Source organism: Peromyscus maniculatus, chromosome 23 (assembly GCF_049852395.1).
Source record: "Peromyscus maniculatus bairdii isolate BWxNUB_F1_BW_parent chromosome 23, HU_Pman_BW_mat_3.1, whole genome shotgun sequence".
In the NCBI taxonomy this organism is placed as follows: Eukaryota; Metazoa; Chordata; class Mammalia; order Rodentia; family Cricetidae; genus Peromyscus; species Peromyscus maniculatus.
In genome coordinates, this window is record NC_134874.1 from 59931819 (window position 1) to 59952443 (window position 20625).

Below are 20625 nucleotides of genomic sequence, written 5' to 3' on the forward strand. Positions count from 1 at the left end.
CCTAAGCTACCCAGGGCCCACTCTGAGCTGACCCTCAGTGATTCCAGCTGCCAGAGAGCCCAGGTCTGAACCGGGGGACTCGTGTGTCTGCAGCAAGTCTTTACTAAGTGTGCCACCCTCTAGGCCCTAAACCCTCACTTTTTGGAGGGGACACGCTGGGCTCTGTCATCAGAATTCAACTGGCTTTATAGATTTGCAAACATGCTCACATATGCACATGTGTTTTACATATACATTGACTCTATAGTCATAAGTTGCTTTCTTTTGTCTCATGGTGTCTCTCTCCATAGCCTTCGAAATTAGAATTCACAATAGCTACATAGGCAGAGAATATAATTTTATGATGGAACTATGATTTATTTTTCAAAATACTTAACTTTGCCGTTGTACCCTGAAGGCAACATAAATACTATTTAATGTCATTGTGTGCCAATAAAACTTTATAGAAACAGATGGTGGGCCACTTTTATCTGTGTGCCCTTATTATAGCAAAACTGACTTCATGGAACTTTGCAAGTTCTAGTAACATATAATAAATTCTCATAAGAAAAAAGGACTTCTCTGAAGACCCTTTCCTCCTGGGATTTTTATCGCTTTTTGGCACCCAAAGGTAGAACTTTAACAGTGACTCAGAACATAGAGTCAGGACAAATCTGCAGCCTGGTCTGTCTGTCTATCTGTCGGTCTGTCTGCCTGCCTGCCTGCCGCCCCCCTCTCTTTTTCTTTCTCTCAACTTATTTTATGAATATATACCGTGTGTGTGTGTGTGTGTGTGTGTGTGTGTGTGTGTGTGTGTGTATCTGTGTGAATGTGTGCCACCTGTGTGCAGACACCTGGATCTTCTGGATCTGGACTTGCAGGTAGTTGTAAGCCTCCCAACATGGGTATTGAAAACCAAACCAGGTCCTCTGCAGGAGTAAACAGTGCTCTGAACTGCTGAGCCATCTCTCCAGTCCCAGCTTCTTCACTTTTGATCAAGTTTCCCTGCATTTTTCTTTGTGTGTGTGTGTCTACATCTCTCTCTCTCTCTCTCTCTCTCTATATATATATATATATATATATATATATACACACACACACACACACACACACACACACACACACACACACACATGTATATGTATATATACAGAATGTACGTATTAACTGTATTGCTAGGCAGGCTCTCTGCCTCCTGAACCATAACCCCATCATCGCCTTACACCTACATCAAGGGCTGGGGACCTGGCTAGGTAAAACCGGCCTCCAAATCACATGTGAGTTGGAGACCAACCTGAGGTATATGAGACCCTGTCTTAAGAAAGCAAAAGAACAACCCCACCCTGCCCACAAATAAAAACTGAAAGAAACAGAAGAACTCTCAGAGCCTCCTTTTTACTCTCTCTGCTCACCGGATGTGCACAACTCGACTGACCATCTTCTCTCTTCTTCCAGGAGCTTCACCTCTGTGTCTCCCGGAATCATTTTGCCCTGGAGCGGGGCTGCAGGCTGCGAGGGCTCTCCCCAGGAAACTACAGTGTTCGAGTCCGGGCCACATCGCTGGCGGGCAATGGCTCCTAGACTGAACCCACCTACTTTTATGTGACCGATTATCGTAAGTCTCCATAGCAACCTCTAGTGGTTGGATCTGTGCCCCATGCAGTAGGAACAGTAGAACATTTTGGAGAAAGGCCCGGAGGGAAGGAAGTGACCAGCGCTTTAACTTTGGGTCTACCAGAAACTAATGTTTTAAACCATTTAAAACCAGCCCTACGTGTTTGCCAGCCCTTTCTACCAGCAATTCACATCCTCATCACTTACATAGAAATCTGGGCATGCTCATGCACAAACTGTAACCCCAACTTGAGAAGATGCAGACAGGCAGACCCCTGGGGCTCGCTGGCCAGCCAGTCTAGCCAACCAGTGAGATCTTTGTTCACTGAGAGACTCTGCCTCAAAAAAATCAGGGAAGATCAAGGAGGGGGTATATCAGAGGGCGTGAAGCGGGGAAGGGGTGGGAAATGATGTAATCATATTACAATCTTGAAAAGAAATGGAAGAAGAAATGACTCAACGCGAGGGAGGCAGAGACAGGCAGAGTTCCAGGCCAGCCTGGTCTACAGAGTGAATTTCAGGCTAGTGAGGGCTGAGTACTAAGCTCTTGTCTCTAAAAACAAACAAAAGAAACAAAAAACAAACCAAAAAAAAAAGATGGAACGTGATAGAGGAAAACACTTGATATAGACCTCCTGGCCTCCACAGGCAGGTAGTACACATGTACACACACAGACACACACAGACACACACATACACACACACACACACACACAGACACAGATATTAATAATAAAGCATATACTTTAAAGTCATAAATCATTGGGGTATGTATGATTAAGATACATTATATACATGTATAAAATTGTTAAATAATACATTAAAATTCTAAAAAATGAAACTTACAATTTCTGAACTTTTCAGAGAGCACTTTGTCCTGATTCTAGCCTTCCTTGTCTTAAAGAGAGGAGGCAGGGACACAAGGCTTGCGACCGGACCACTTTCATTCCCTGGGTTTCATTCGACCACCAGTATTTACAAATCTATCTTATGGGCCGGGAGTCAGCAAGTGCAGGGAAACAGTTCACTGCAATCCACAGGGAAGCTCCAAGTGGGATTCCTCAGGACAGACCTGGTGATGGAGGCCATGAGGAAGCAACAGCCGAGACCTGACATACGAGCTGGGAGAGGGCTCAGTCGATGAAGGGCTTGCATCGACCAGCAAGCCCCAGGGATCTGCTGTCTCTGCCCCCCGCCCCCCAGTACTTTGAATACAAGTCTGTATCACCATGCCCAGGTTTTCCATGTGGTTTTATGTGGGGGCTCAGACTCAGGTCCTCATGTTTACAACGCCAGCACTCTATTGACTGAGCCATCTCCTACATACTTTTCCCCTTCAACTTCGTGTGCTTTTTATAAAAAATAAACAAAACACTGAGTCCACTTAGCGTTGCCACTGTGGACCTCAGGTATAGGGTCACCTACTGAAATAGAGTACCTTCTCACTGGCCATGTCCCTGAAGGAAACGCTTCCTCTCCGAGCAGCCATCCGTTGCCATGGCTCCCACGTGCTGTGAGTTCATGTATGTCATGGCCCTGTCTTTCTTGGAAATAGCCTAGGATTTTGCTTTATTGCCCAGGGTGGTCTTGAACTCACAATCCTCCTGCCTCAGTCCCTACCCCAACACCAGGAGCTGAGGTAACAACAGCCAGTGTTTAATGGTGTAATTTTTGTTATCAGTACATTGTGGTGCTAAACACGTGCCTTCTTATTCTGTTGCAGTAGATGTCCCATCAAATATTGCCAAAATTATCATTGGGCCCCTCATCTTCGTCTTCCTCTTCAGTGTTGTGATTGGAAGTATTTATCTGTTCCTGAGAAAGAGGTAAGCAAGGTGGTGTGCTGGCAAATGGCTAACAACTGACCCTCTTGGGGAAAAAACAAACAAACAAATAATACATAAATATTGAATTAGACTGAGGTAAGTTTCATATAAATTTTACTCATATGGATGTGCTACATGCAGTACTCATGGCAATAAGTTCTTTGTATAATAATATAATATACGCTTGATTACAGACTCCCTCTGGTTCACTGATTCTCCCTGCATGCTTCCATTGATATATTTTACCCAGAGCTTGATATCTGTGGCCAACCTCGAGGTGTAACTGATGACGAAGTGTAGTTCAAACATGCATCAGTTCCTGATGCTGTGATAGAAAACCTTGACAAAAAGCAACTTTGGGGAGGAAAAGTTGAGTTTGTCTTACAGTTCCAGAGGGGATCCAGTCCACTGTGACAGGGAGGACCCAGAGGGGATCCAGTCCACCGTGACAGGGAGGACCCAGAGGGGATCCAGTCCACCGTGACAGGGAGGACCCAGAGGGCATTCAGTCCACTGTGACAGGAAGGACCTGGCTACAGGAGTATGAGGCCAGTGGTTCCCTTGCTCTGAACCCAGGAAATAGAGGGAGGACAGAAAGTGGCCTGGGCTGGCAAACTGCAAAGCCGGTCCTCAGTGACACACTTCCTCATCAAGGCGCCACCTCCTAAAACTGCTATAACCTTCCAAAACAGCACCACAGAGCGGCTGAGTGTTCACACATTTCATGTCCGATCACTTCATATTCAGACCACAGTGAAGCATAAACATTGGTTGATTTTGTTTTACTGTTGTAGATAGCTTACAGAATAATGGGTTTCATTATGTTTTTATACTTACATAGCACTATACTTCCTTATATATACCATCCCTTGTTCCTCCCCTTCTTTACTGGTCTCTTTCCTCCCCAGGAATCATCCCCCTTTCTGTTTTCATGTCCCACATATGTGGGACACACCCACACCCACACACACCCACACACACCCCTGTATAATTTACGTATATATATGAAAGAAATTGCACACTGTTTTGTCTTTATCCCCTTTAGCCCCTTGTTCTGTCATCTCCCTCCCCTTGAACTCTTCCTCTCTCCTCTTCGTCCCCTGTTTACTGTTGTGTAATTTACAGCTGTCTTTGTCTCTCTGAGTCTGGATTATCATGTTTAACCTGTTGACGTCCAGTTCTGTCTTTGCTCTGTGTTCTCAGGCAGGGTCTTGCTGTATAGCCAAGGTTGGCCTTGAACTTGTGATCACCTTGCCTCAGCTTCCTAAATGCTAGGATTACAGGCATGTGCCACCTCACCTACAGGTATGCATTAGCTTCATGTCCCCCCTTTCATTAAAGAGTACGACGAGAATTAAGTGAGACACACACATTTGAAAACTACAGCCAGTACCTTTGCCAAGCCAGGTACTTTTTAAACGGGGCCGAGCAGTTTTCTGTGTCGTCGATCACGCCATCGTTGCAGAACTGACAGACTTTAAATTCAGTCGGCTTTGTGGTTCCAGGATCCTTTCTGTTGCTGTGACAAAACACTCTTACCAAAAGCAACCTGGGGAAGAAAGGGCTTATTTGAGTTTACGCTTACAGGCACAGTCAGGAACTTGAGTAGGAACTTGAAGCAGAAGCCGTGGAGGAAGGTTTGCTTGCTGTTTCACTGGCTCCTGCTCTGCTTGCTTTCTCATACAGCTCAAGACCACCCGCCGAGGCATGATGCCACCTACAGTGGGCTGGGCCCCTGTGTTACTGTTTAACAAGACATCCCCTCCTAGACACAGCCACAGACTAACCTGCTCTAGGCAGTTCCTCAGTTGAGGCTTTTCCTAGGTGACTCTAGGCTGTGTCATGTTGACAATGAAGGCTAACCTGGACACTGATTAACATTTTGGTCTCTCACTTTCTCTAAGTTGGACAAAGTATAGAACCCTGAATCCATTCATGATTTGTAGTGTTTGCCTATTTCTAGTGTCCAGAAGGCCATGGGATGCTCAAGATGGTGTGTCTGTCTTTTCCTCCTCTAGGCAGCCGGATGGGCCAATGGGACCATTGTATGCATCTTCAAACCCTGAGTACCTCAGTGCCAGTGATGGTGAGCACTACTTCCTTTTCTGTGGGAAGCCAGAACCCTGTCCTTGGTTTCCTGGGCCACACGGTTAAGTCAGATCCGAGGGTTGGCCAGCATCACAGGGAGGAGGAAAAGCCATCCCAAAGAGGAAAAGCCATCCCAAAGAGGAAAAGCCATCCCAAAGAGACTCAGAGAAGCCCCCTTGAGTGCTGAGCTTGCCCATCTGCTCTTGTGCAGAGACTCAGCTACTATGAGATGTTAGACCTGTTATCAGGACCTGCTTGGCTGGCTTGATATCACCCACTTGGGATATTCAGGCTGGAATGTGAGACTAAAATCCTTGTGTCACAGCCACAGGAGTGTGTTAAAGTCAGGGCCAGAAACCTTCCATGAAATTTAGAAGCCATGACAGGATACTGAGGGTAGAGAAGTGGATATAGTAATGTTGGGAAAAGGCTCAGTGGGTAAATGTTGCTGTCCACACCTGAGGACCAAGTATGACCCGTAGTATCTATGTAAAAGTCTGGGTGCTGTGATATGTACCTGTCATTCCTGCACTGGGGAAGCAGGGACATGAGGTTCATTAGCACATCAGCCTGGCTTAATCTGTGAGTTCCAGGTTCAGTGAGAGATCCTGCATCAAATAGAAGATAGAGTGATCAAGGAAGACACCTGATGTCAGCCTCTGGCCTGTGTGTGCACGAGCACACATGTGTACTTGCACATAAATGCATGCACACACACAAATGTATACACACACGCATGCGCACATAGACAAAAAGGAAGTAAAGATAGGATGGGGCAGGTAGGGGCCGGGTGAGTGCTAGGGAGACATTTGCTGGTGGCGGAACTGAGTGTGAACTGATGCTGATGGTGGGTACTTAGCATTGGCACCCACACCACCCCAACTGCTCCTTAGCATTGGCACCCACACCACCCCAACTGCTCTCTAGAGAGAAGGCATGCCTGTTTCTTAAGAATTTCATAATATGGCATGCCTTTCTTCTTAAAAGCACCATCAAAATTTGAGTTTCAGGGCATGAAAGTGCTGGGCCTATAGGCTATTGCCTTACATAACTCCACTCACTTGTGTGTTGGTCAGCAGTCTAGGTGGTCCCCAGGAGTAACCACAGCTACAGGTGGTTAAGTCTCTCCTCTGTGGTCTCTTGCTTGGTGCCCTTCCCTAGCATGCTCTGTGGGTTTATGTCAGTAAAGGTGGGCTATAAAGCATCTTCTTGCTGAGTCTTATGGACTGAAGAGAATCTGAAGGCCATGAAGGAGTCTGGGGGTGGGGACAGAGAATCTATTACTTTCTAGGAAGGATTGCCAAGCACTGTAGACAATTTTACCCCCAGTCTATGTTAACCTACCCCCTTTCCTCCACCATTCTATTGGCACTTGGTCAGACATCTCCAGTGGGAAGTGTCTAAGTTATTTCTAGTCATTGCTTGACAGAATACTTGACAAAGGCATCTTAAGGGAGGAAGGGTTTATTTTGGCTCACAGTTTGAGGGTGCAGTGCCTTATGGTGCATCCACTGTCAGGAAACAGAGAGTGGCACACTTGTTATTCAGTCCAGAATTCCAGCCTGTCGGATGATCTGCCACTTTTAGGGTGGGTCTTTGTACTTCAATTAACTTTATCTAAAAGCTTCCTTCATAGACATTCCCCAAGGCTTGTCTCCTAGGTGACTCTAGATTCTATGGCATTCAGAGTATTAACTATCACAGGAAGAGACATCATCCAGTAGCAGGGATCCGGAGTCAGGACAGGAAAGATGGGGATACAGGACCATCTTAGTGCTTCTAAGCAGGATCCTGGACTAGCTATAGCTCATTCCCTCGCCTCTGCCATCTCCTTGAAGGTGGCAGAAGCTTGTCCTGTTCTGGTTTGTATACCCAATGCCCAGCAGAAGTCTTAAGTCACAGAATGAGTGAATATTTGTATGAAGCTCAAGAAAAAGTTGTGGTGGGAGGTGTCTGGGGGACCTTAAGAGGTTGGCCAAGAATGCTGTGTAGATAAGTGAAAAGTAGTGTTTCCTTCTTCTGTGTACGTGCCGGATGAGTGGGAGGTGCCTCGAGAGAAGATCACCCTCCTGCGAGAGCTGGGACAGGGATCCTTTGGTATGGTGTATGAGGGCAAGGCCAAGGATATCATCAAGGGCGAGGCAGAGACCCGTGTTGCAGTGAAGACTGTCAATGAGTCAGCCAGTCTCCGAGAACGGATCGAGTTCCTCAACGAGGCATCAGTCATGAAGGGGTTCACCTGCCATCATGTGGTGAGTCTGGCTGGGCTGGACAGAGGCTTCCTTTCATGCTCCTTGATAACTCTGCCTTCATTCCCTAGAGCTACCCAGGAACCTGGGTGTAGACTGATGTCCACCCTCCACTGTGTTAAGCCTCCCATCCTAAAGAGTGGGGAAGTCGAGGTTGGGGATTCCTCAGTGGTAAAGCGCTTGGTTCCCAGCGCCCTGGGTTGGAACCAAGGCCCTGAGTTCGTTCCTCAGCTCCGGAAAAACAAAACAAACAAATAAACCAGAGTGGGGAAGTGACATCTCCCTTCTCCACCTCATCTTTTCCCAACTTACCTAGAATCAAACTCTATAACTGTGTGTCACTTTTTAGAATCTTCCTTTGCTTTTCAGACTTTCCCACTGATTTTTGTATTATTATATTTCTTTCCTCTTTTTGGCTTCCCTGTAACCCTTAACCACATGGAAGTACCTGCCCCCATTCTCTCTTCTCCCCAAAGCCAAAACAAACCTTCCCTGCCTTTCTGTTCCCAGAGTGGGCTCTTTATTTCTTATTGAGCCTTATGTTTTTTTTTTATCCTTATCAGGCATATTTAGGGGCCCCTTTTGTGTGACTTCTATTGCAGAGAGGTGAACAAAATTTACTCTCCTCTGATAGGGTATTTATGACAAACCAAAGAAAAGATTCCATTAGAACTCTACTTGGTGAATCAATGAGTTTATTATAACTTGCAAGAGTATGGGTTTACTTGTAGGAACATGGACAATGAGCATAGGTAGCTATATCTCCAAAAAGCCCACCCTAGCATGAGTGATAAGTCATGAAAACTGGAATATCAGAGCTCTCTGCACAACTTGCAGACAGCTAGAGAGATTGAGAATCTATTCTTCCTAGAGCTTTTACTGGTTATATAACCTTGGAAAGGAGTGGTAGTGGTCTTATGAATCTTGTAAATTTTAGCAATTTTCTTAGACTTGTGAATTGTTTATTTCCTGAACCTTGTAAGTTTTGCTTACTTCCTCAGTCTTAAGGAGCTTCCCTCCAGGATGGAATGTTTCAATTCATAAAATATTGCTATATATCAGCTCCTAAATGCCCTGCTCTTGCTGATGTAGGAGCAGGTTCCTGATCTCCCTTTTAGATACTCTATTGCAGGGAAAACATTTCCCAAACTAGATAAATGAGTGGCATATTAGGGGGGAAATGCTAGGAGAAATTGAAAAAGAGAGAGGAAGAGGATTGTGGAATATATTTGAGGAAAGTCTTAAAGGATATGAGACCGAACCATGTGTACGTGAGAGGGGACAGGCCAAGGAGAGCAGGAGCTGCAAAGTTTGGAGGTAAGAACATGGCTTCTATACTGAGGAACAGTAAGTAGATAAGATTTGATTGGGAGGACCTATACATGAGCGTATCTATTTGCTTCCCCTTACTAGAGCTGGCTATGCTTCATCTGGGCACAGGGTGGCCTCTAGTGGGCACCAGACAGAGAGTCCATGGTGAGTTGAAATAATTCCTGGACCCTCTTTGAATCACCTCCATGCTTGTTCTGCAGGTCCGCCTCCTTGTGGTGGTGTCCAAGGGCCAGCCAACACTGGTAGTGATGGAATTGATGGCTCATGGAGACCTGAAAAGTCACCTCCGTTCTCTGCGACCGGATGCTGAGGTGAGCTGCCTCTAGGTCCCCAGCAGGGCACCTGCTCTTAAGTGTACCAACCTCGCTAAGTGCAAACCCATATTTTGACTTCATAACCCTGGCTCCTCTCCCCTTACTCTGCAAGAGATGATTTAGATGGCAGCAGAGAGCTAATTGCAACCCATGTTTCGATTTTAGAATAACCCAGGCCGTCCTCCCCCTACCTTGCAAGAAATGATTCAAATGACAGCAGAAATTGCTGATGGCATGGCATACTTGAATGCCAAGAAGTTTGTGCACCGGGACCTGGCAGCTCGAAACTGCATGGTTGCTCATGATTTTACCGTCAAAATTGGAGGTGTGTCTCGGAATCCTCTAGCGAGTGTGAGTGTGAGTGTGAGTGTGTGTGTGTGTGTGTGTGTGTGTGTGTGTGTGCGCACACACACGTGCGTGCCCGCGCGCGCACTTTCCTAGCCCAGAAGTCAACATTTCTGCTCTAGTTTCCTGTCTGTTTCTATTGTAAGTAGGTAAACAAACAAACAAATAAATAAAGTAACTTGGGGAGGAAGGAGTTTGTTTCAACTTGTCATCGATCACCAAGGGAAGTCAGGGTAGGAACTTGAAACAGAAACCATGGAAGAATGCTGCTTCTGGTTTGCTCTGGCTCATGCTTAGGTAGCTTTCACATATAGTTCAGGAGTCCCTGCCAAGGAAATGGTGCTGCCCTTGGGTGGACTGGGCCCTCCTATCTCAATTAACACTCAAGACAGTCCTCCACAGACATGGCCAGAGGCCGATCTTAATGGAGGCTTTCCTCTCAGGTAACTCTAGCCTGTGTCCAGGCAGCAGTTATCACTTACTAGTACAAGACCAAAGGTTGAGCCAGAGAATGCAGGAGGAGATGCCAAGTGCCTAGATGTCTGGCTGGAGTGTGTGGATAGGGTGAGAGGACCCAGGACAGTAAGATATGAGGCTGAGCTGAAAGCCAAGAAGCAGGCCTGTAAGAGCTTCATAACTCATAGGACTGACCCCTCCTCTACAAAACCAGTGAGATCCGGAAGAGGCAAGGGACCATAAAGATCCTACAAGACCCTCCCCGCCTCCAACAGTTATGGGAGCAGGTAGGGAGTTGAACCTATGTGTGATTCAGAGAGATATTCTTTTACATAAGAATGGGAGTCATGCAGGAATGTGACCCAAAGACGACATCCTGCATGAACTGTTTGAAGGAAGATGGGACATGATTCTGTATTTATGATCCCAAAGACCTACATTAACAGTGAGAACCCCCACAAAACCCAGGTGTGGTGGTGCATGCATCCCGACACTTGGGGGAGGTAGCGGAAGGAGGATCAAAAGCTTTCCCATGTCATTCTCAGCAACATAGCAAGGACAAGGCTCTCTTGGAGTATGTGAGACTCTCTTGGAGTACATGAGACTGTCTTGGAGTATGTGAGACTCTCTTGGAGTATGTGAGACTGTCTTGGAGTATGTGAGACTCTCTTGGAGTATGTGAGACTCTCTTGGAGTATGTGAGACTCTCTTGGAGTATGTGAGACTGTCTTGGAGTATGTGTGACTCTCTTGGAGTATGTGTGACTCTCTTGGAGTATGTGAGACTCTCTTGGAGTATGTGAGACTCTCTTGGAGAATATGTGAGACTGTCTTGGAGTATGTGAGACTGTCTGAAAACCCGAAGAAACAAAAGCAATGGGAACAGGAAGGGGTTGACTCTGTTCACAGGGCCACCCTTGTGTGCTGGGGTGTTGCTGTGTGGGGGGATGCACAGGGGAGAGTTGGAGGTGAGCCTGGATTGTGCAAAGGCATGAGAAGTGAGATGCATTGGAGAGAGATGTAGAGGCAGAAGAGCTTGGTTGCACACTGGGGATGTGAGCAAAAGGCAGGGTCAAAAGAGACCCCCAGCTTTCGGTTTTTGGCTGAGCAGCTGAGTCGAGGGAACAGAAGGTTGGCTGGAAAAAGGAAAGAAGTCTGGGACACTGGGGAAGGAGTAGGTGGGAAGGATGAGTTGAGAGCTTCAGGCCAGATGGTTGGTTCTTTATCACTGGGGACCTCTTCCGCTTCCTTATGTGGTAGCCCCTGTTCTCCATCCCCAGCCTTAGGCACAGCCTCATAACCCCCTCCTGGTGAATTTGCCTACCCCCTGTAGTAGTTCTGTGAGGGGTGGAGCCCTCCATGCTAGGATGATGAACTGAAAACATGTGACCTGTTTGTTGTCAGACTTTGGGATGACGAGAGACATCTACGAGACAGATTACTATCGGAAAGGGGGTAAGGGCCTGCTGCCTGTGCGGTGGATGTCACCCGAGTCCCTGAAGGATGGAGTCTTCACCGCCTCTTCTGATATGTGGTAAGTTATGCATGCATGGGTGGATGTCTGTACTGGGATTGAACTTCTGCAGGAGTCCTACTAATGTGGTCAGCAGGAGGTGGTAGAGGGAAACCTGCCTTTCACATATTGAAATGAAGGTGGTTCGTTCTGGATTCTCTTACATGTCTACCCTTATGTATTGACTGAGAATGATTTTAGAAGAATTTATTTATGAATTGTAACGTAAATCGTTGAGTGCATGCATACGTGTGTGTGTGTGTGTGTGTGTGTGTGTGTGTGTGTGTGTGTGTGTGTGTTCACGTCCTGTAAAGGGTCTTTCTCTGTCCCTCCAGCCAGCTCCCAAATAATGACAGGGAGACTTTTATTAATTGTGAAAGCTTAGCCTATAGCTTAGGCTTGTTCCTAACTATCGCTTATAACTTAAATTAGCCCATTTCTATTAATCTACGTTCTATTACATGGTGTTAACTCACTTTCATCTTCTACCTCCTGTTTCCTCTCTGTGTCTCCTGGCTTCTCTTGCCTCTTGATTCCTCCTCCTCTTCCTTTCTCTCCCCAGAAATCCTGCCTGTATCTCCTGCCTAGCTATTGGCTGTTCAGCTCTTTACTAAACCAACCACAGCAATATATCACACTGTGTGTGCAAATCAGAGCGCACACATGTGTCCATGTGGAAGGCAGATGAAAGCCTTGGGCATAGTTCCTTCTCAGGTGCCATCTACCTTGTTTTATAAATAGTGTCTCTCGCTGGACTGGAATTTGCTAAGTTGGCTAGGCTTGCTGGCCAGAGATCTCTGGGATCCTCCTGTCTCTGTCTCCCCTGTGCTGGGATTACTAGTACTCACCACCACCACACCCAGTCTCCCCGCCCACCCCCCCAGTCCCATTTTCAAGTGTATGTGTATATGATTGTTTGCCTGTGTATGCATACCAAGATTGCATTCATGTGTGTGTTCACGCCTGTAGGGGTCTGAGGTTGCTGTCAGAAATTATCCTTGGCTGCTCTTCCACCTTATTCACTGAGGCAGGGTCTCTCAATCAAACCCAGAGCTAGTCAAAATGCAATGGCTACTCTTGCTAGCCAGCTTGCTCTAGGGATCCCTTGTTTCTACCTTCTGAGGTTGGAATTACAGCTAGGTTACTATGCCCACCTGGCATTTACATGATTTTCTGGGGATTTGGACTTCTATCCTCAGACTCGTGGAGCAAGCACATAAGCCACTGAGGCATCTCCCCAGCTAGCCCCACTTTAAATAAGACAAACACACACACACACACACACACACACACACACACACACACACACACACACACACACACGTAGATAGATAGATAGATGCGTGATTGTGTGTGTCTGTTGAGGTGAATATGCCATAGCACATTTGTGGAGGTCAAAGGACAACTTATAGGAGTCAATTCTCTCCTCCCACCATATGGGTCCTTGGGGATCTAACTCGGGTCATTAGGCTTAGCAGCAAGAGCCTTTGCCCACGGAGATATCTTGCTGGCCTGCACATCCGGCTCTTTACTTGGGTTCTGGGCACTGAACTGAGGTACTCATGTTTTGATGGAAAGCACTTTGCCAGCTGAGCTATTGCTTCAGTCTGTCAATTGTTTTTTTAGTTGGACAACCAAGTTCTAGTAAGGCAAAGGAGGTATGAATGAATGTGAGAGAGAGACAGTGTGTGTGTGTGTGTGTGTGTGTGTGTGTGTGTGTGTGTGTGTGTGTGTGTTTGTGTGTGTGTGTGTGTGTTTCGTTGGCTTCTTTGTTAACTGTTCTCAATTGTCATTGGCAGGTCCTTTGGAGTGGTCCTTTGGGAAATCACTAGCCTGGCTGAGCAACCTTACCAAGGCCTGTCTAATGAACAGGTGTTGAAATTTGTCATGGATGGAGGCTATCTGGAGCCACCTGATAATTGTCCTGAGAGACTGTAAGTATAAAGAAGAGGTGGAGAGCATGAGTTTATTCAAAAGGCTTTGCATTTCATATGTGTTTTGTGTCTGTATATCCCAGGTATATATGTGTGGGGGACAAGCCTTATGCCTACATGTATGTTTGTATAGCATGCCCTTACATATAGGCTTGTGTTTGCATATTGCATTTTGGATGCACACTTACATTTTCACATGTGTCTACATATGTGCTTATGTTCACATATTATTTATGCCTCTGCATGTGTCATTCAGTCTACATGTATACATTTGCACATCAAATCTGCTTTAAAGATTTATTTTTAATCTTAGGTATATGAGTGTTTTCCTGTATGTATGTATGTATGTATGTATGTATGTATGTATGTATGTATGTATGTGCATAACTTACATGCTTGGTGTCCAAGGACATCAGAAGAGGGTGTTAGATCCCTGGACCTGGACTTACAAGTGGTTGTGAACCAACACATGGGTACTGGGAGCTGAACCTTCGTCATCTTCAAGAAGGGCAAGTGCTCTTAACCACTGAGCCATCTCTTTGCTCCTTAAAATTTTTTAGATGCGCTTGTGCATACCTGTTGTATATACACGTGGAGGCCAGAGGACATCATCCTCAGAAGTACCATTCACCTCCACTGAGACATGGGCTTTCCTGGGTGTGGCACTCACTGAGTCAGCCAGGCTGGATAGCCAGCCACTGAGTCCCCAGCACCCCCCCCCACTCTACCTCCCGAGCACGGGGATTGTAAACGTGTATATTTTTATGTAGGTTCTGAGGGCCCCACTCAGGTCCTCAGGCTTGAGGGGCGAGCACTTTCCTGAGTGAGCCATCTCCCACAACCTTGCCGTGTTTGTGTTGTATCGTGTCTTCATGTGCATGCTTACATTCGTCTTGTCTTTTCTCTTCCCATTCAAAGCTTTCTGGACATTGCTTCATCAAGGCCCTTTCCTAACCAGACCAGTTTGTGACTGGTTGAGAACTGGGGAATTTACCTGCGATGATTAGTTTTAATTACACCATCTAGAATTGTCTGGGAGGAGAGTATCACCGATACTATAGGCAACACTGGCCTGTGGACATGTCTGGGGGGAATTGTCTTGGTTATGTTAACTGAGGTCACCTACCAGCCCACTGTGGGTGACACCATTTCCTAGGCAGGGAAACCTGAACTGTATGAAGCGGAGACAGCAAGCTGAGCAGGCATGCACACTCACTCTCTGGCTGCTCGTGGCTGCGCATGGGACGTGACGAGATGCTTTAGGTTCCCGTTGCCTTCATTTCCCCAGTCTGATGGACTGCAGCCTGGGAGCTCAAATCGATTCTGTCTCCCCAGGTGTCCTTTATTGGGACATTTTGTCATCCTAGCACTGGAAAGGAACCTAAGCCCCAGGGCAGAGGTTCACAACCTTTCCCTAAAGGCTCTATTATAAATACTGACAGCACGATGGCCTTGTGCAGTCGTGGCTTGAATACAGCCATAGGCCTTGCATATGGATGAGGCCATGGGCACTGGCGGTCACTGCTGGGAACTGCCTGAGAAGTTCGGCTCGAAGGAGGAAATCCTTACTGTGGCTCACTTGACTCAGCCGCTCAGGGCCGTGGCGAGGCAGAAGGCCAAGGGTGGTAGGGAGAAGAGGAGGACTGAGACTGGAAGTAAAACATACCCTTGATCTACACGCCTCTGGCGACCTACTTCCTCCAGCAAGGCCCCTCCTCTTAGAGATTCTCTTACTCCGTGGATGGTTTCAGGCATCGACTAGGTTAGTGCCCTCATGACCCGGCCACTTTGCCGGAACCATACCTTGAACCACTGTTGCGTCAACAGCTCAGTGTTGGGTGGGCATCTGAGAAACAGCACAATACCCTGTGACAATAAAACTTAATAAAACTTTATAAACACATGCAGGGGCCCAGATTTGATTCAAGGTCTGAAATTTGCTCTAGGGCAAGTTACGTGGGAGAAAGGAGAAGGTCAAAATGAAAATGCACGCCCTTGGCTCCCGTAGAGTCTCTGGGGCGTCTTGGGGCGTCTGTAAGGATGAGAAATGGACGCTTGTGTGACGTTAGGCACTCGTTACCCCAGTCCTGCATGGCTACCAGGCTGGCTCTGTGACTAAGGCCCCTCCTGACATTTTCTTTTGACGTATGAAGATACCAGCTCTGAAGGGTCTTTAAGCCTGGAGTGGCTGTCGGGTACAGGTAAGCCTCAGCAAGCAGCTCCAGGCAGGGGCATACAACACACGGCTCCTGAGGCACAGGAGACTGGGAATGTGTAAGGCGATAAACATGTACAATACAATGCCTGTTCAGTTTCTCACCTGTTACCATGGTAAAAACTGACCAAAAGCGATTAAGGGGAGGAAGGATCTCTTTGGGTCACGGATGGGGAAGTCAAAGTAGGCAGCAGCTGGTCCTGGCACATCGTTGTCAGAGCAGAGAGAAGTGTGTGATGTTTGCTCGTTTGTCTCTGCGGCTTGCTTTCCACACTCTTGTGACGTGTGGGAGCCCCTGCCCAGCATATTCTCCCCAGAGCCAGATCTCCCCACATCAGTTGACAGTCAAGACAACCCCCACAGCACGTTGGCAGTCTCCTCTAAAGTTTCCCCAGCTGGGGCTCTTTTCCCAGTTGACAGCTTCTTGGGCTCCATTACGTCATTTTCTCCCCCCCCCGCCCCCACCTCCTCCCTCCTCCCTCCCCACTCCTCTCTTTCCTGATCATTTCCTTTCCTTTCTCTTTCCCCTTCTCTTCCTTTCCCCCTGCCCTCCCTCTTCCTCCACTGAGCACTGTCCCTCTTTGTACTTTTAATTTAGAGGCACTGGTCTCACTAAGTTGCCCAGGCTGGTCTGAAAGTCACCCTAACCTGGCAGGCCTTGAATTTATGGTCATCCTACCCCAGCCTCCCGAGAGCTGGGATGACAGGCCTCACTACTGAGTTTTCCCGGCTTGCTTTTCAAAGCTGTCTTCCAGTCCTGCAAGAATTGCTGGTCCAGCTTTGGCCATCATATGTGCAGCCACAGCCAAGGCTCCTTCTACTTGGATGCAGTCTGTGGTGGGGCGGGGTAGGAGGGAGCTGCTTAGTCCAACATCGAGACTCATCCACCCTGGTCCCTGTCCCCACAGTACTGACCTGATGTGCATGTGCTGGCATTTCAACCCCAAGATGAGGCCAACCTTCCTGGAAATCGTCAACCTGCTCAAGGATGACCTCCACCCCAGCTTTCCAGAAGTTTCCTTCTTCTACAGCGACGAGAACAAGGCTCCTGAGAGTGAGGAGCTGGAGATGAGTTCGAGGACATGGAGAATGTCCCCTTGGATAGGTCCTCTCACTGTCAGAGGGAAGAGGCTGGCAGCCGGGAGGGAGGGTCCTCTCTGAGCATTAAAGGGACCTATGACGAACACATCCCGTACACCCACATGAACGGGGGCAAGAAGAATGGGCGCGTGCTCACCCTGCCCAGGTCAAACCCTTCCTAACAGCGCCTGCTGGGGGAGGATTCTTTCTGTTTTTAAACTCTTCTCTAGTTTGACCGCCTCCAGGAAACTCAGGATAATCAGGACTCGACCCAGATGTGAAACTGAGCTCAGAGATAGCTCATACACGTTTCTGTTTGTCTTTTGACCCACAAATACCACGTGTGATTGCCAACCCTGCAAGTCGGCGGAGGGCTAACTGTGACCCTCCAGGGGTTGGGCTTTCCGTGGCTCTGCCCCTCCCCCCGCCACAGTTTCAAACCAGGATTCTGTTGTTGCTGTTGTTTTCCTCATCGATGGAAAGAACGCATCTGTTTTTATAGGCGTTTTTCTTTTCTTGCTAGTGTCGGAGTTACAGTTAGTTGTCAAAGACAGAGTTTATTTATGGAGCACAAGTCAGAAAGCAAAAGAGAGACAGACAGAAGAAAACAAAAACAAACAGCCCAACCCAGAACCCTGTTCTAGCTTGGGCTTTGAGAAGGTTTCATTAATCTGAGAGAAGGATTTTATTTTAGTTTTGTTTTTTTTTTTCTCATTCACAAAATCAGTTCCTCAAATTGACCAATAGCTGCTGCTTTCATATTTTATTTTGGGAAAGGGTGTGTAGTCCTAAGTGTGTGTTCATGTGCACACTTGTGTGCATTTGTGTGTGTGTTGTGTCCAGGTTAGAGAACACAGGGTGGGGTGGGGGTTGTGTGTGTGTAAAATAGTATCTGGACAGATGCTTGGGGGACTGGCTCAGGAAGCTCCTGATGCTTGGAGTAGGTGACCTCACGTTGTCCTTCCTTCTTACTGACTCAGCGTCTGTCCCTCCAGAGATGCTTCTCAGTCAGTCAAAAGTCTTGCTCAGGGGTCTTCTTTCCTTCCCTTTGGCAATGTTTTCCAAAAACCGAGGGAGGACCGCTTGGTCTGGATTCATCAGGGGTGTTTGGAAGACCAAACAAAGCAAAGGACACGCGCGTGCGCGCGCGCGCGCGCGCGCGCGCACGCACGCGCACACACACACACACACACACACACACACACACACACACACACACGGGAAGTAGAAGTCAGATGACAATTCTGAGAATATATTTGTAACATATTTAATGCTTAAGGAATCTCTGGCATGAGCCTTATAAGTTATTATTTCCTTGTGAGCAGGGAAGTGGGCACACCTGCCTGTGTGGGGAGACAGAACAGTGCGGGAGTCGCCTCTGTGTTTGGTCTTTGAAGCACACGTTTTTCTGAGAATTATACCACATTAGCTGCTAGCCCTTCAGGACATGGTGAGGTCTTGTGGAGTCTGTGAGAAACTGGATTTTTGACTGGTTCTGCTAGCAAGATGGACTGGATGTTTCTTGCTTGGAAAAACTGGTGGTTACCGGGAGCTGAGCTGGCCTTCCAGAACACCTGTGTTCATCTTTGGGTTCTTCTCTGCTTGTGTACCTCACCTCTTCAAGGCCTACATGTTGTTCAGTCATTGTATTAAACACAGCAAACTCATCCCAAAGACCAATGACACAGATGGACTTTGAGAACACTAAGCAATATATAAAGGAGATGTGCCCTGGGATAGCTGTTGGTCTCCTCTGCCCTTGGGACATCTCCTATCCTCCACACTAACCTCCCACAGCTGCTCCTGGTGCCAGGAACCTCAGCTCGGGCCAGGTGTGGCTCCTGAGTATGCCTCAGTCTGGAGGAGGCAACATCAGAGACTTTCTTCGCACCGCTAAGAACTTGTGAAAGGATGTGAACCCACAGCTTCTTCTCTTTGCATAAAACCACAGCTGCTCAAGTGAAAGAAACAAACAACCATGGTGAACTCATGGACTGGGGCTCAGAATCCTCCCACACATTCTTCCCTGTGTGCATTTCCCCACAAATATTTGAAACCCTTCTCCTGTGGGAGATGTGAGATAAAGACCCAGGGTCCACCCCCAAACCCTCTTAATTCTTGGTTGAGAACATGAGTAGACACAAATCCTGATTGCCAGTTACTGTCCAGTTTGTATTAGAAAAATGGCAGACATAAAAATGTTACCAGGGAACTCAGTGATTGGTACAAGAAGCAAGAGTCACAGTTTTTTCACCCAGATCACTTTGTAAATAGAGGGTCTGTGCATCAATGGAAGACATGGAGCTCTGGTATTTGTTGTTTATTTTTCCTTTTCACAGTAAATTTGTAGTGGTCAGATGCTACACTAGCAGGAATTTCCACATTTTTCTAATTCAAAAGGTTTTCTTATATTACTGGGGAAAGTATTTATTTTAATATATAAAATCACTCTTGAAAATCACTTTTGTAAAAAATGGTGTGCATGTAACATTTTTTTATCAAGGAAAAATAAAAACAGGTGAGTGTGGGTCATGTTTTTATTTCTCACAGCACAGTCTACCTCAGTGTCTTGTTAGGATGAGGTTCAGTAACAGACGTCGAGGCTTTGGAATTCTGGCTGGATCGTGCTTTGAGTTGGGGAGCTGTGTACCAGTTGATTTCTGAATACCAGGGACTAGGAAAATTTTGAGAGAGGCAGTTGGGATGAAGAAATTAGAGCCTTCCTGTGAACCCAGATTCTTCTCTTTGCTGGTAGTCTCCTGAACATAACCTCCGCATAGAGCCTGTTTGTTGATGCACACTCCTCACACAAGCTGCTCTTCAGTCTGTCTGGGTTCAGCCTCTGTGAGGCCCCTCATCTCAGGTCTTTTGATGAGAGGCGATGAGGCTGTGAGCCAGCACCCACCGCTGTCACATGAAGTCCCCAGACATGAATGCAAAGGCACTCGGGGTTCTCTAACCATTATTCCCCCTTGCCCTTTTCAGGCGTATGAGGCTTTGGGTGTTTGTGGTCACCTCCTACACAAAAAGCCAGTATGAGGGCATTTGGGGGAAACCCTAATCTAAAACCCATCAGTTTCTTGAACGTATTTTAAGCAATGAAAGGAACCCTATGCTGGGGTTTGGTTGACCTCGAGCTGACACTGTTTGGCCCTGTGCGGTTGTGAGAACTCTGGAAGTCAAGGCAGGGCCAGCATGGCACCTGTTTTTAAGCTTCACCATTCTTGCTCACTTTAGGACACTGTCCTTGAAAACTCACTTTCTCCATCTTCTCTGGAGAGAGGTGCCAATGTGGGGTGACCCTATGAAAAAGGACTTCACCAGTTCCATTTCATATCGACTGTTGCTGGGCAGGAAACAAGTAGCCATTGGGCCATGATACTTTTGGCTTCAGAAGATGTTAGCTTTGTAAGAAAAGAACCTTGGGACCTAGAAAACCATGGCCATCCAGAGAGTTTGTAGTGATAGGTGAGAGAGAGATAAAGCGACAAAACCAGGTTTATGTTGGCGCTTCGTTGTGTGTCTCATTATTTTAAAACCCTTTTTATGATCATGGTGAGAGCCACAGAGTCATTTCTTCCAGGATACTAGCCGACGTGTTCTCTGTTCATTGATAGCAAGCACACACCAGGAAGTGCTCGTGTTCTTGGATCCCTTCTGGATGCTTCCCACATCTGAGGC

The 20625-nt window shown here is 47.1% G+C and overlaps 1 protein-coding gene across 1 annotated transcript; it reads left to right on the plus strand.

Annotated features, from left to right (window-relative positions):
• The first annotated feature begins 1565 nt into the window (after positions 1 to 1565).
• Positions 1566 to 19471, plus strand: LOC143270514 (insulin receptor-like). Its single transcript, XM_076560698.1, has 9 exons — positions 1566 to 1594; positions 3317 to 3419; positions 5438 to 5505; positions 7515 to 7759; positions 9289 to 9399; positions 9568 to 9727; positions 11607 to 11736; positions 13515 to 13649; positions 16773 to 19471. Exons 3-9 carry the CDS (start codon positions 5454 to 5456, stop codon positions 17023 to 17025), a joined length of 1086 nt encoding a protein of 361 aa, XP_076416813.1. The 5' UTR covers positions 1566 to 1594; positions 3317 to 3419; positions 5438 to 5453; the 3' UTR covers positions 17026 to 19471.
• The last annotated feature ends 1154 nt before the right edge of the window (positions 19472 to 20625 follow it).

Excerpts from the sequence above, each read along its gene's own strand:
- LOC143270514 (XM_076560698.1), top strand. The coding sequence starts at position 5,454 with ATGGGACCATTGTATGCATCTTCAAACCCTGAGTACCTCAGTGCCAGT. Across the intron at positions 9,728-11,606 it reads TTTTACCGTCAAAATTGGAG|ACTTTGGGATGACGAGAGAC; the intron begins GTGTGTCTCGGA and ends GTTTGTTGTCAG. Across the intron at positions 13,650-16,772 it reads GATAATTGTCCTGAGAGACT|TACTGACCTGATGTGCATGT; the intron begins GTAAGTATAAAG and ends CTGTCCCCACAG.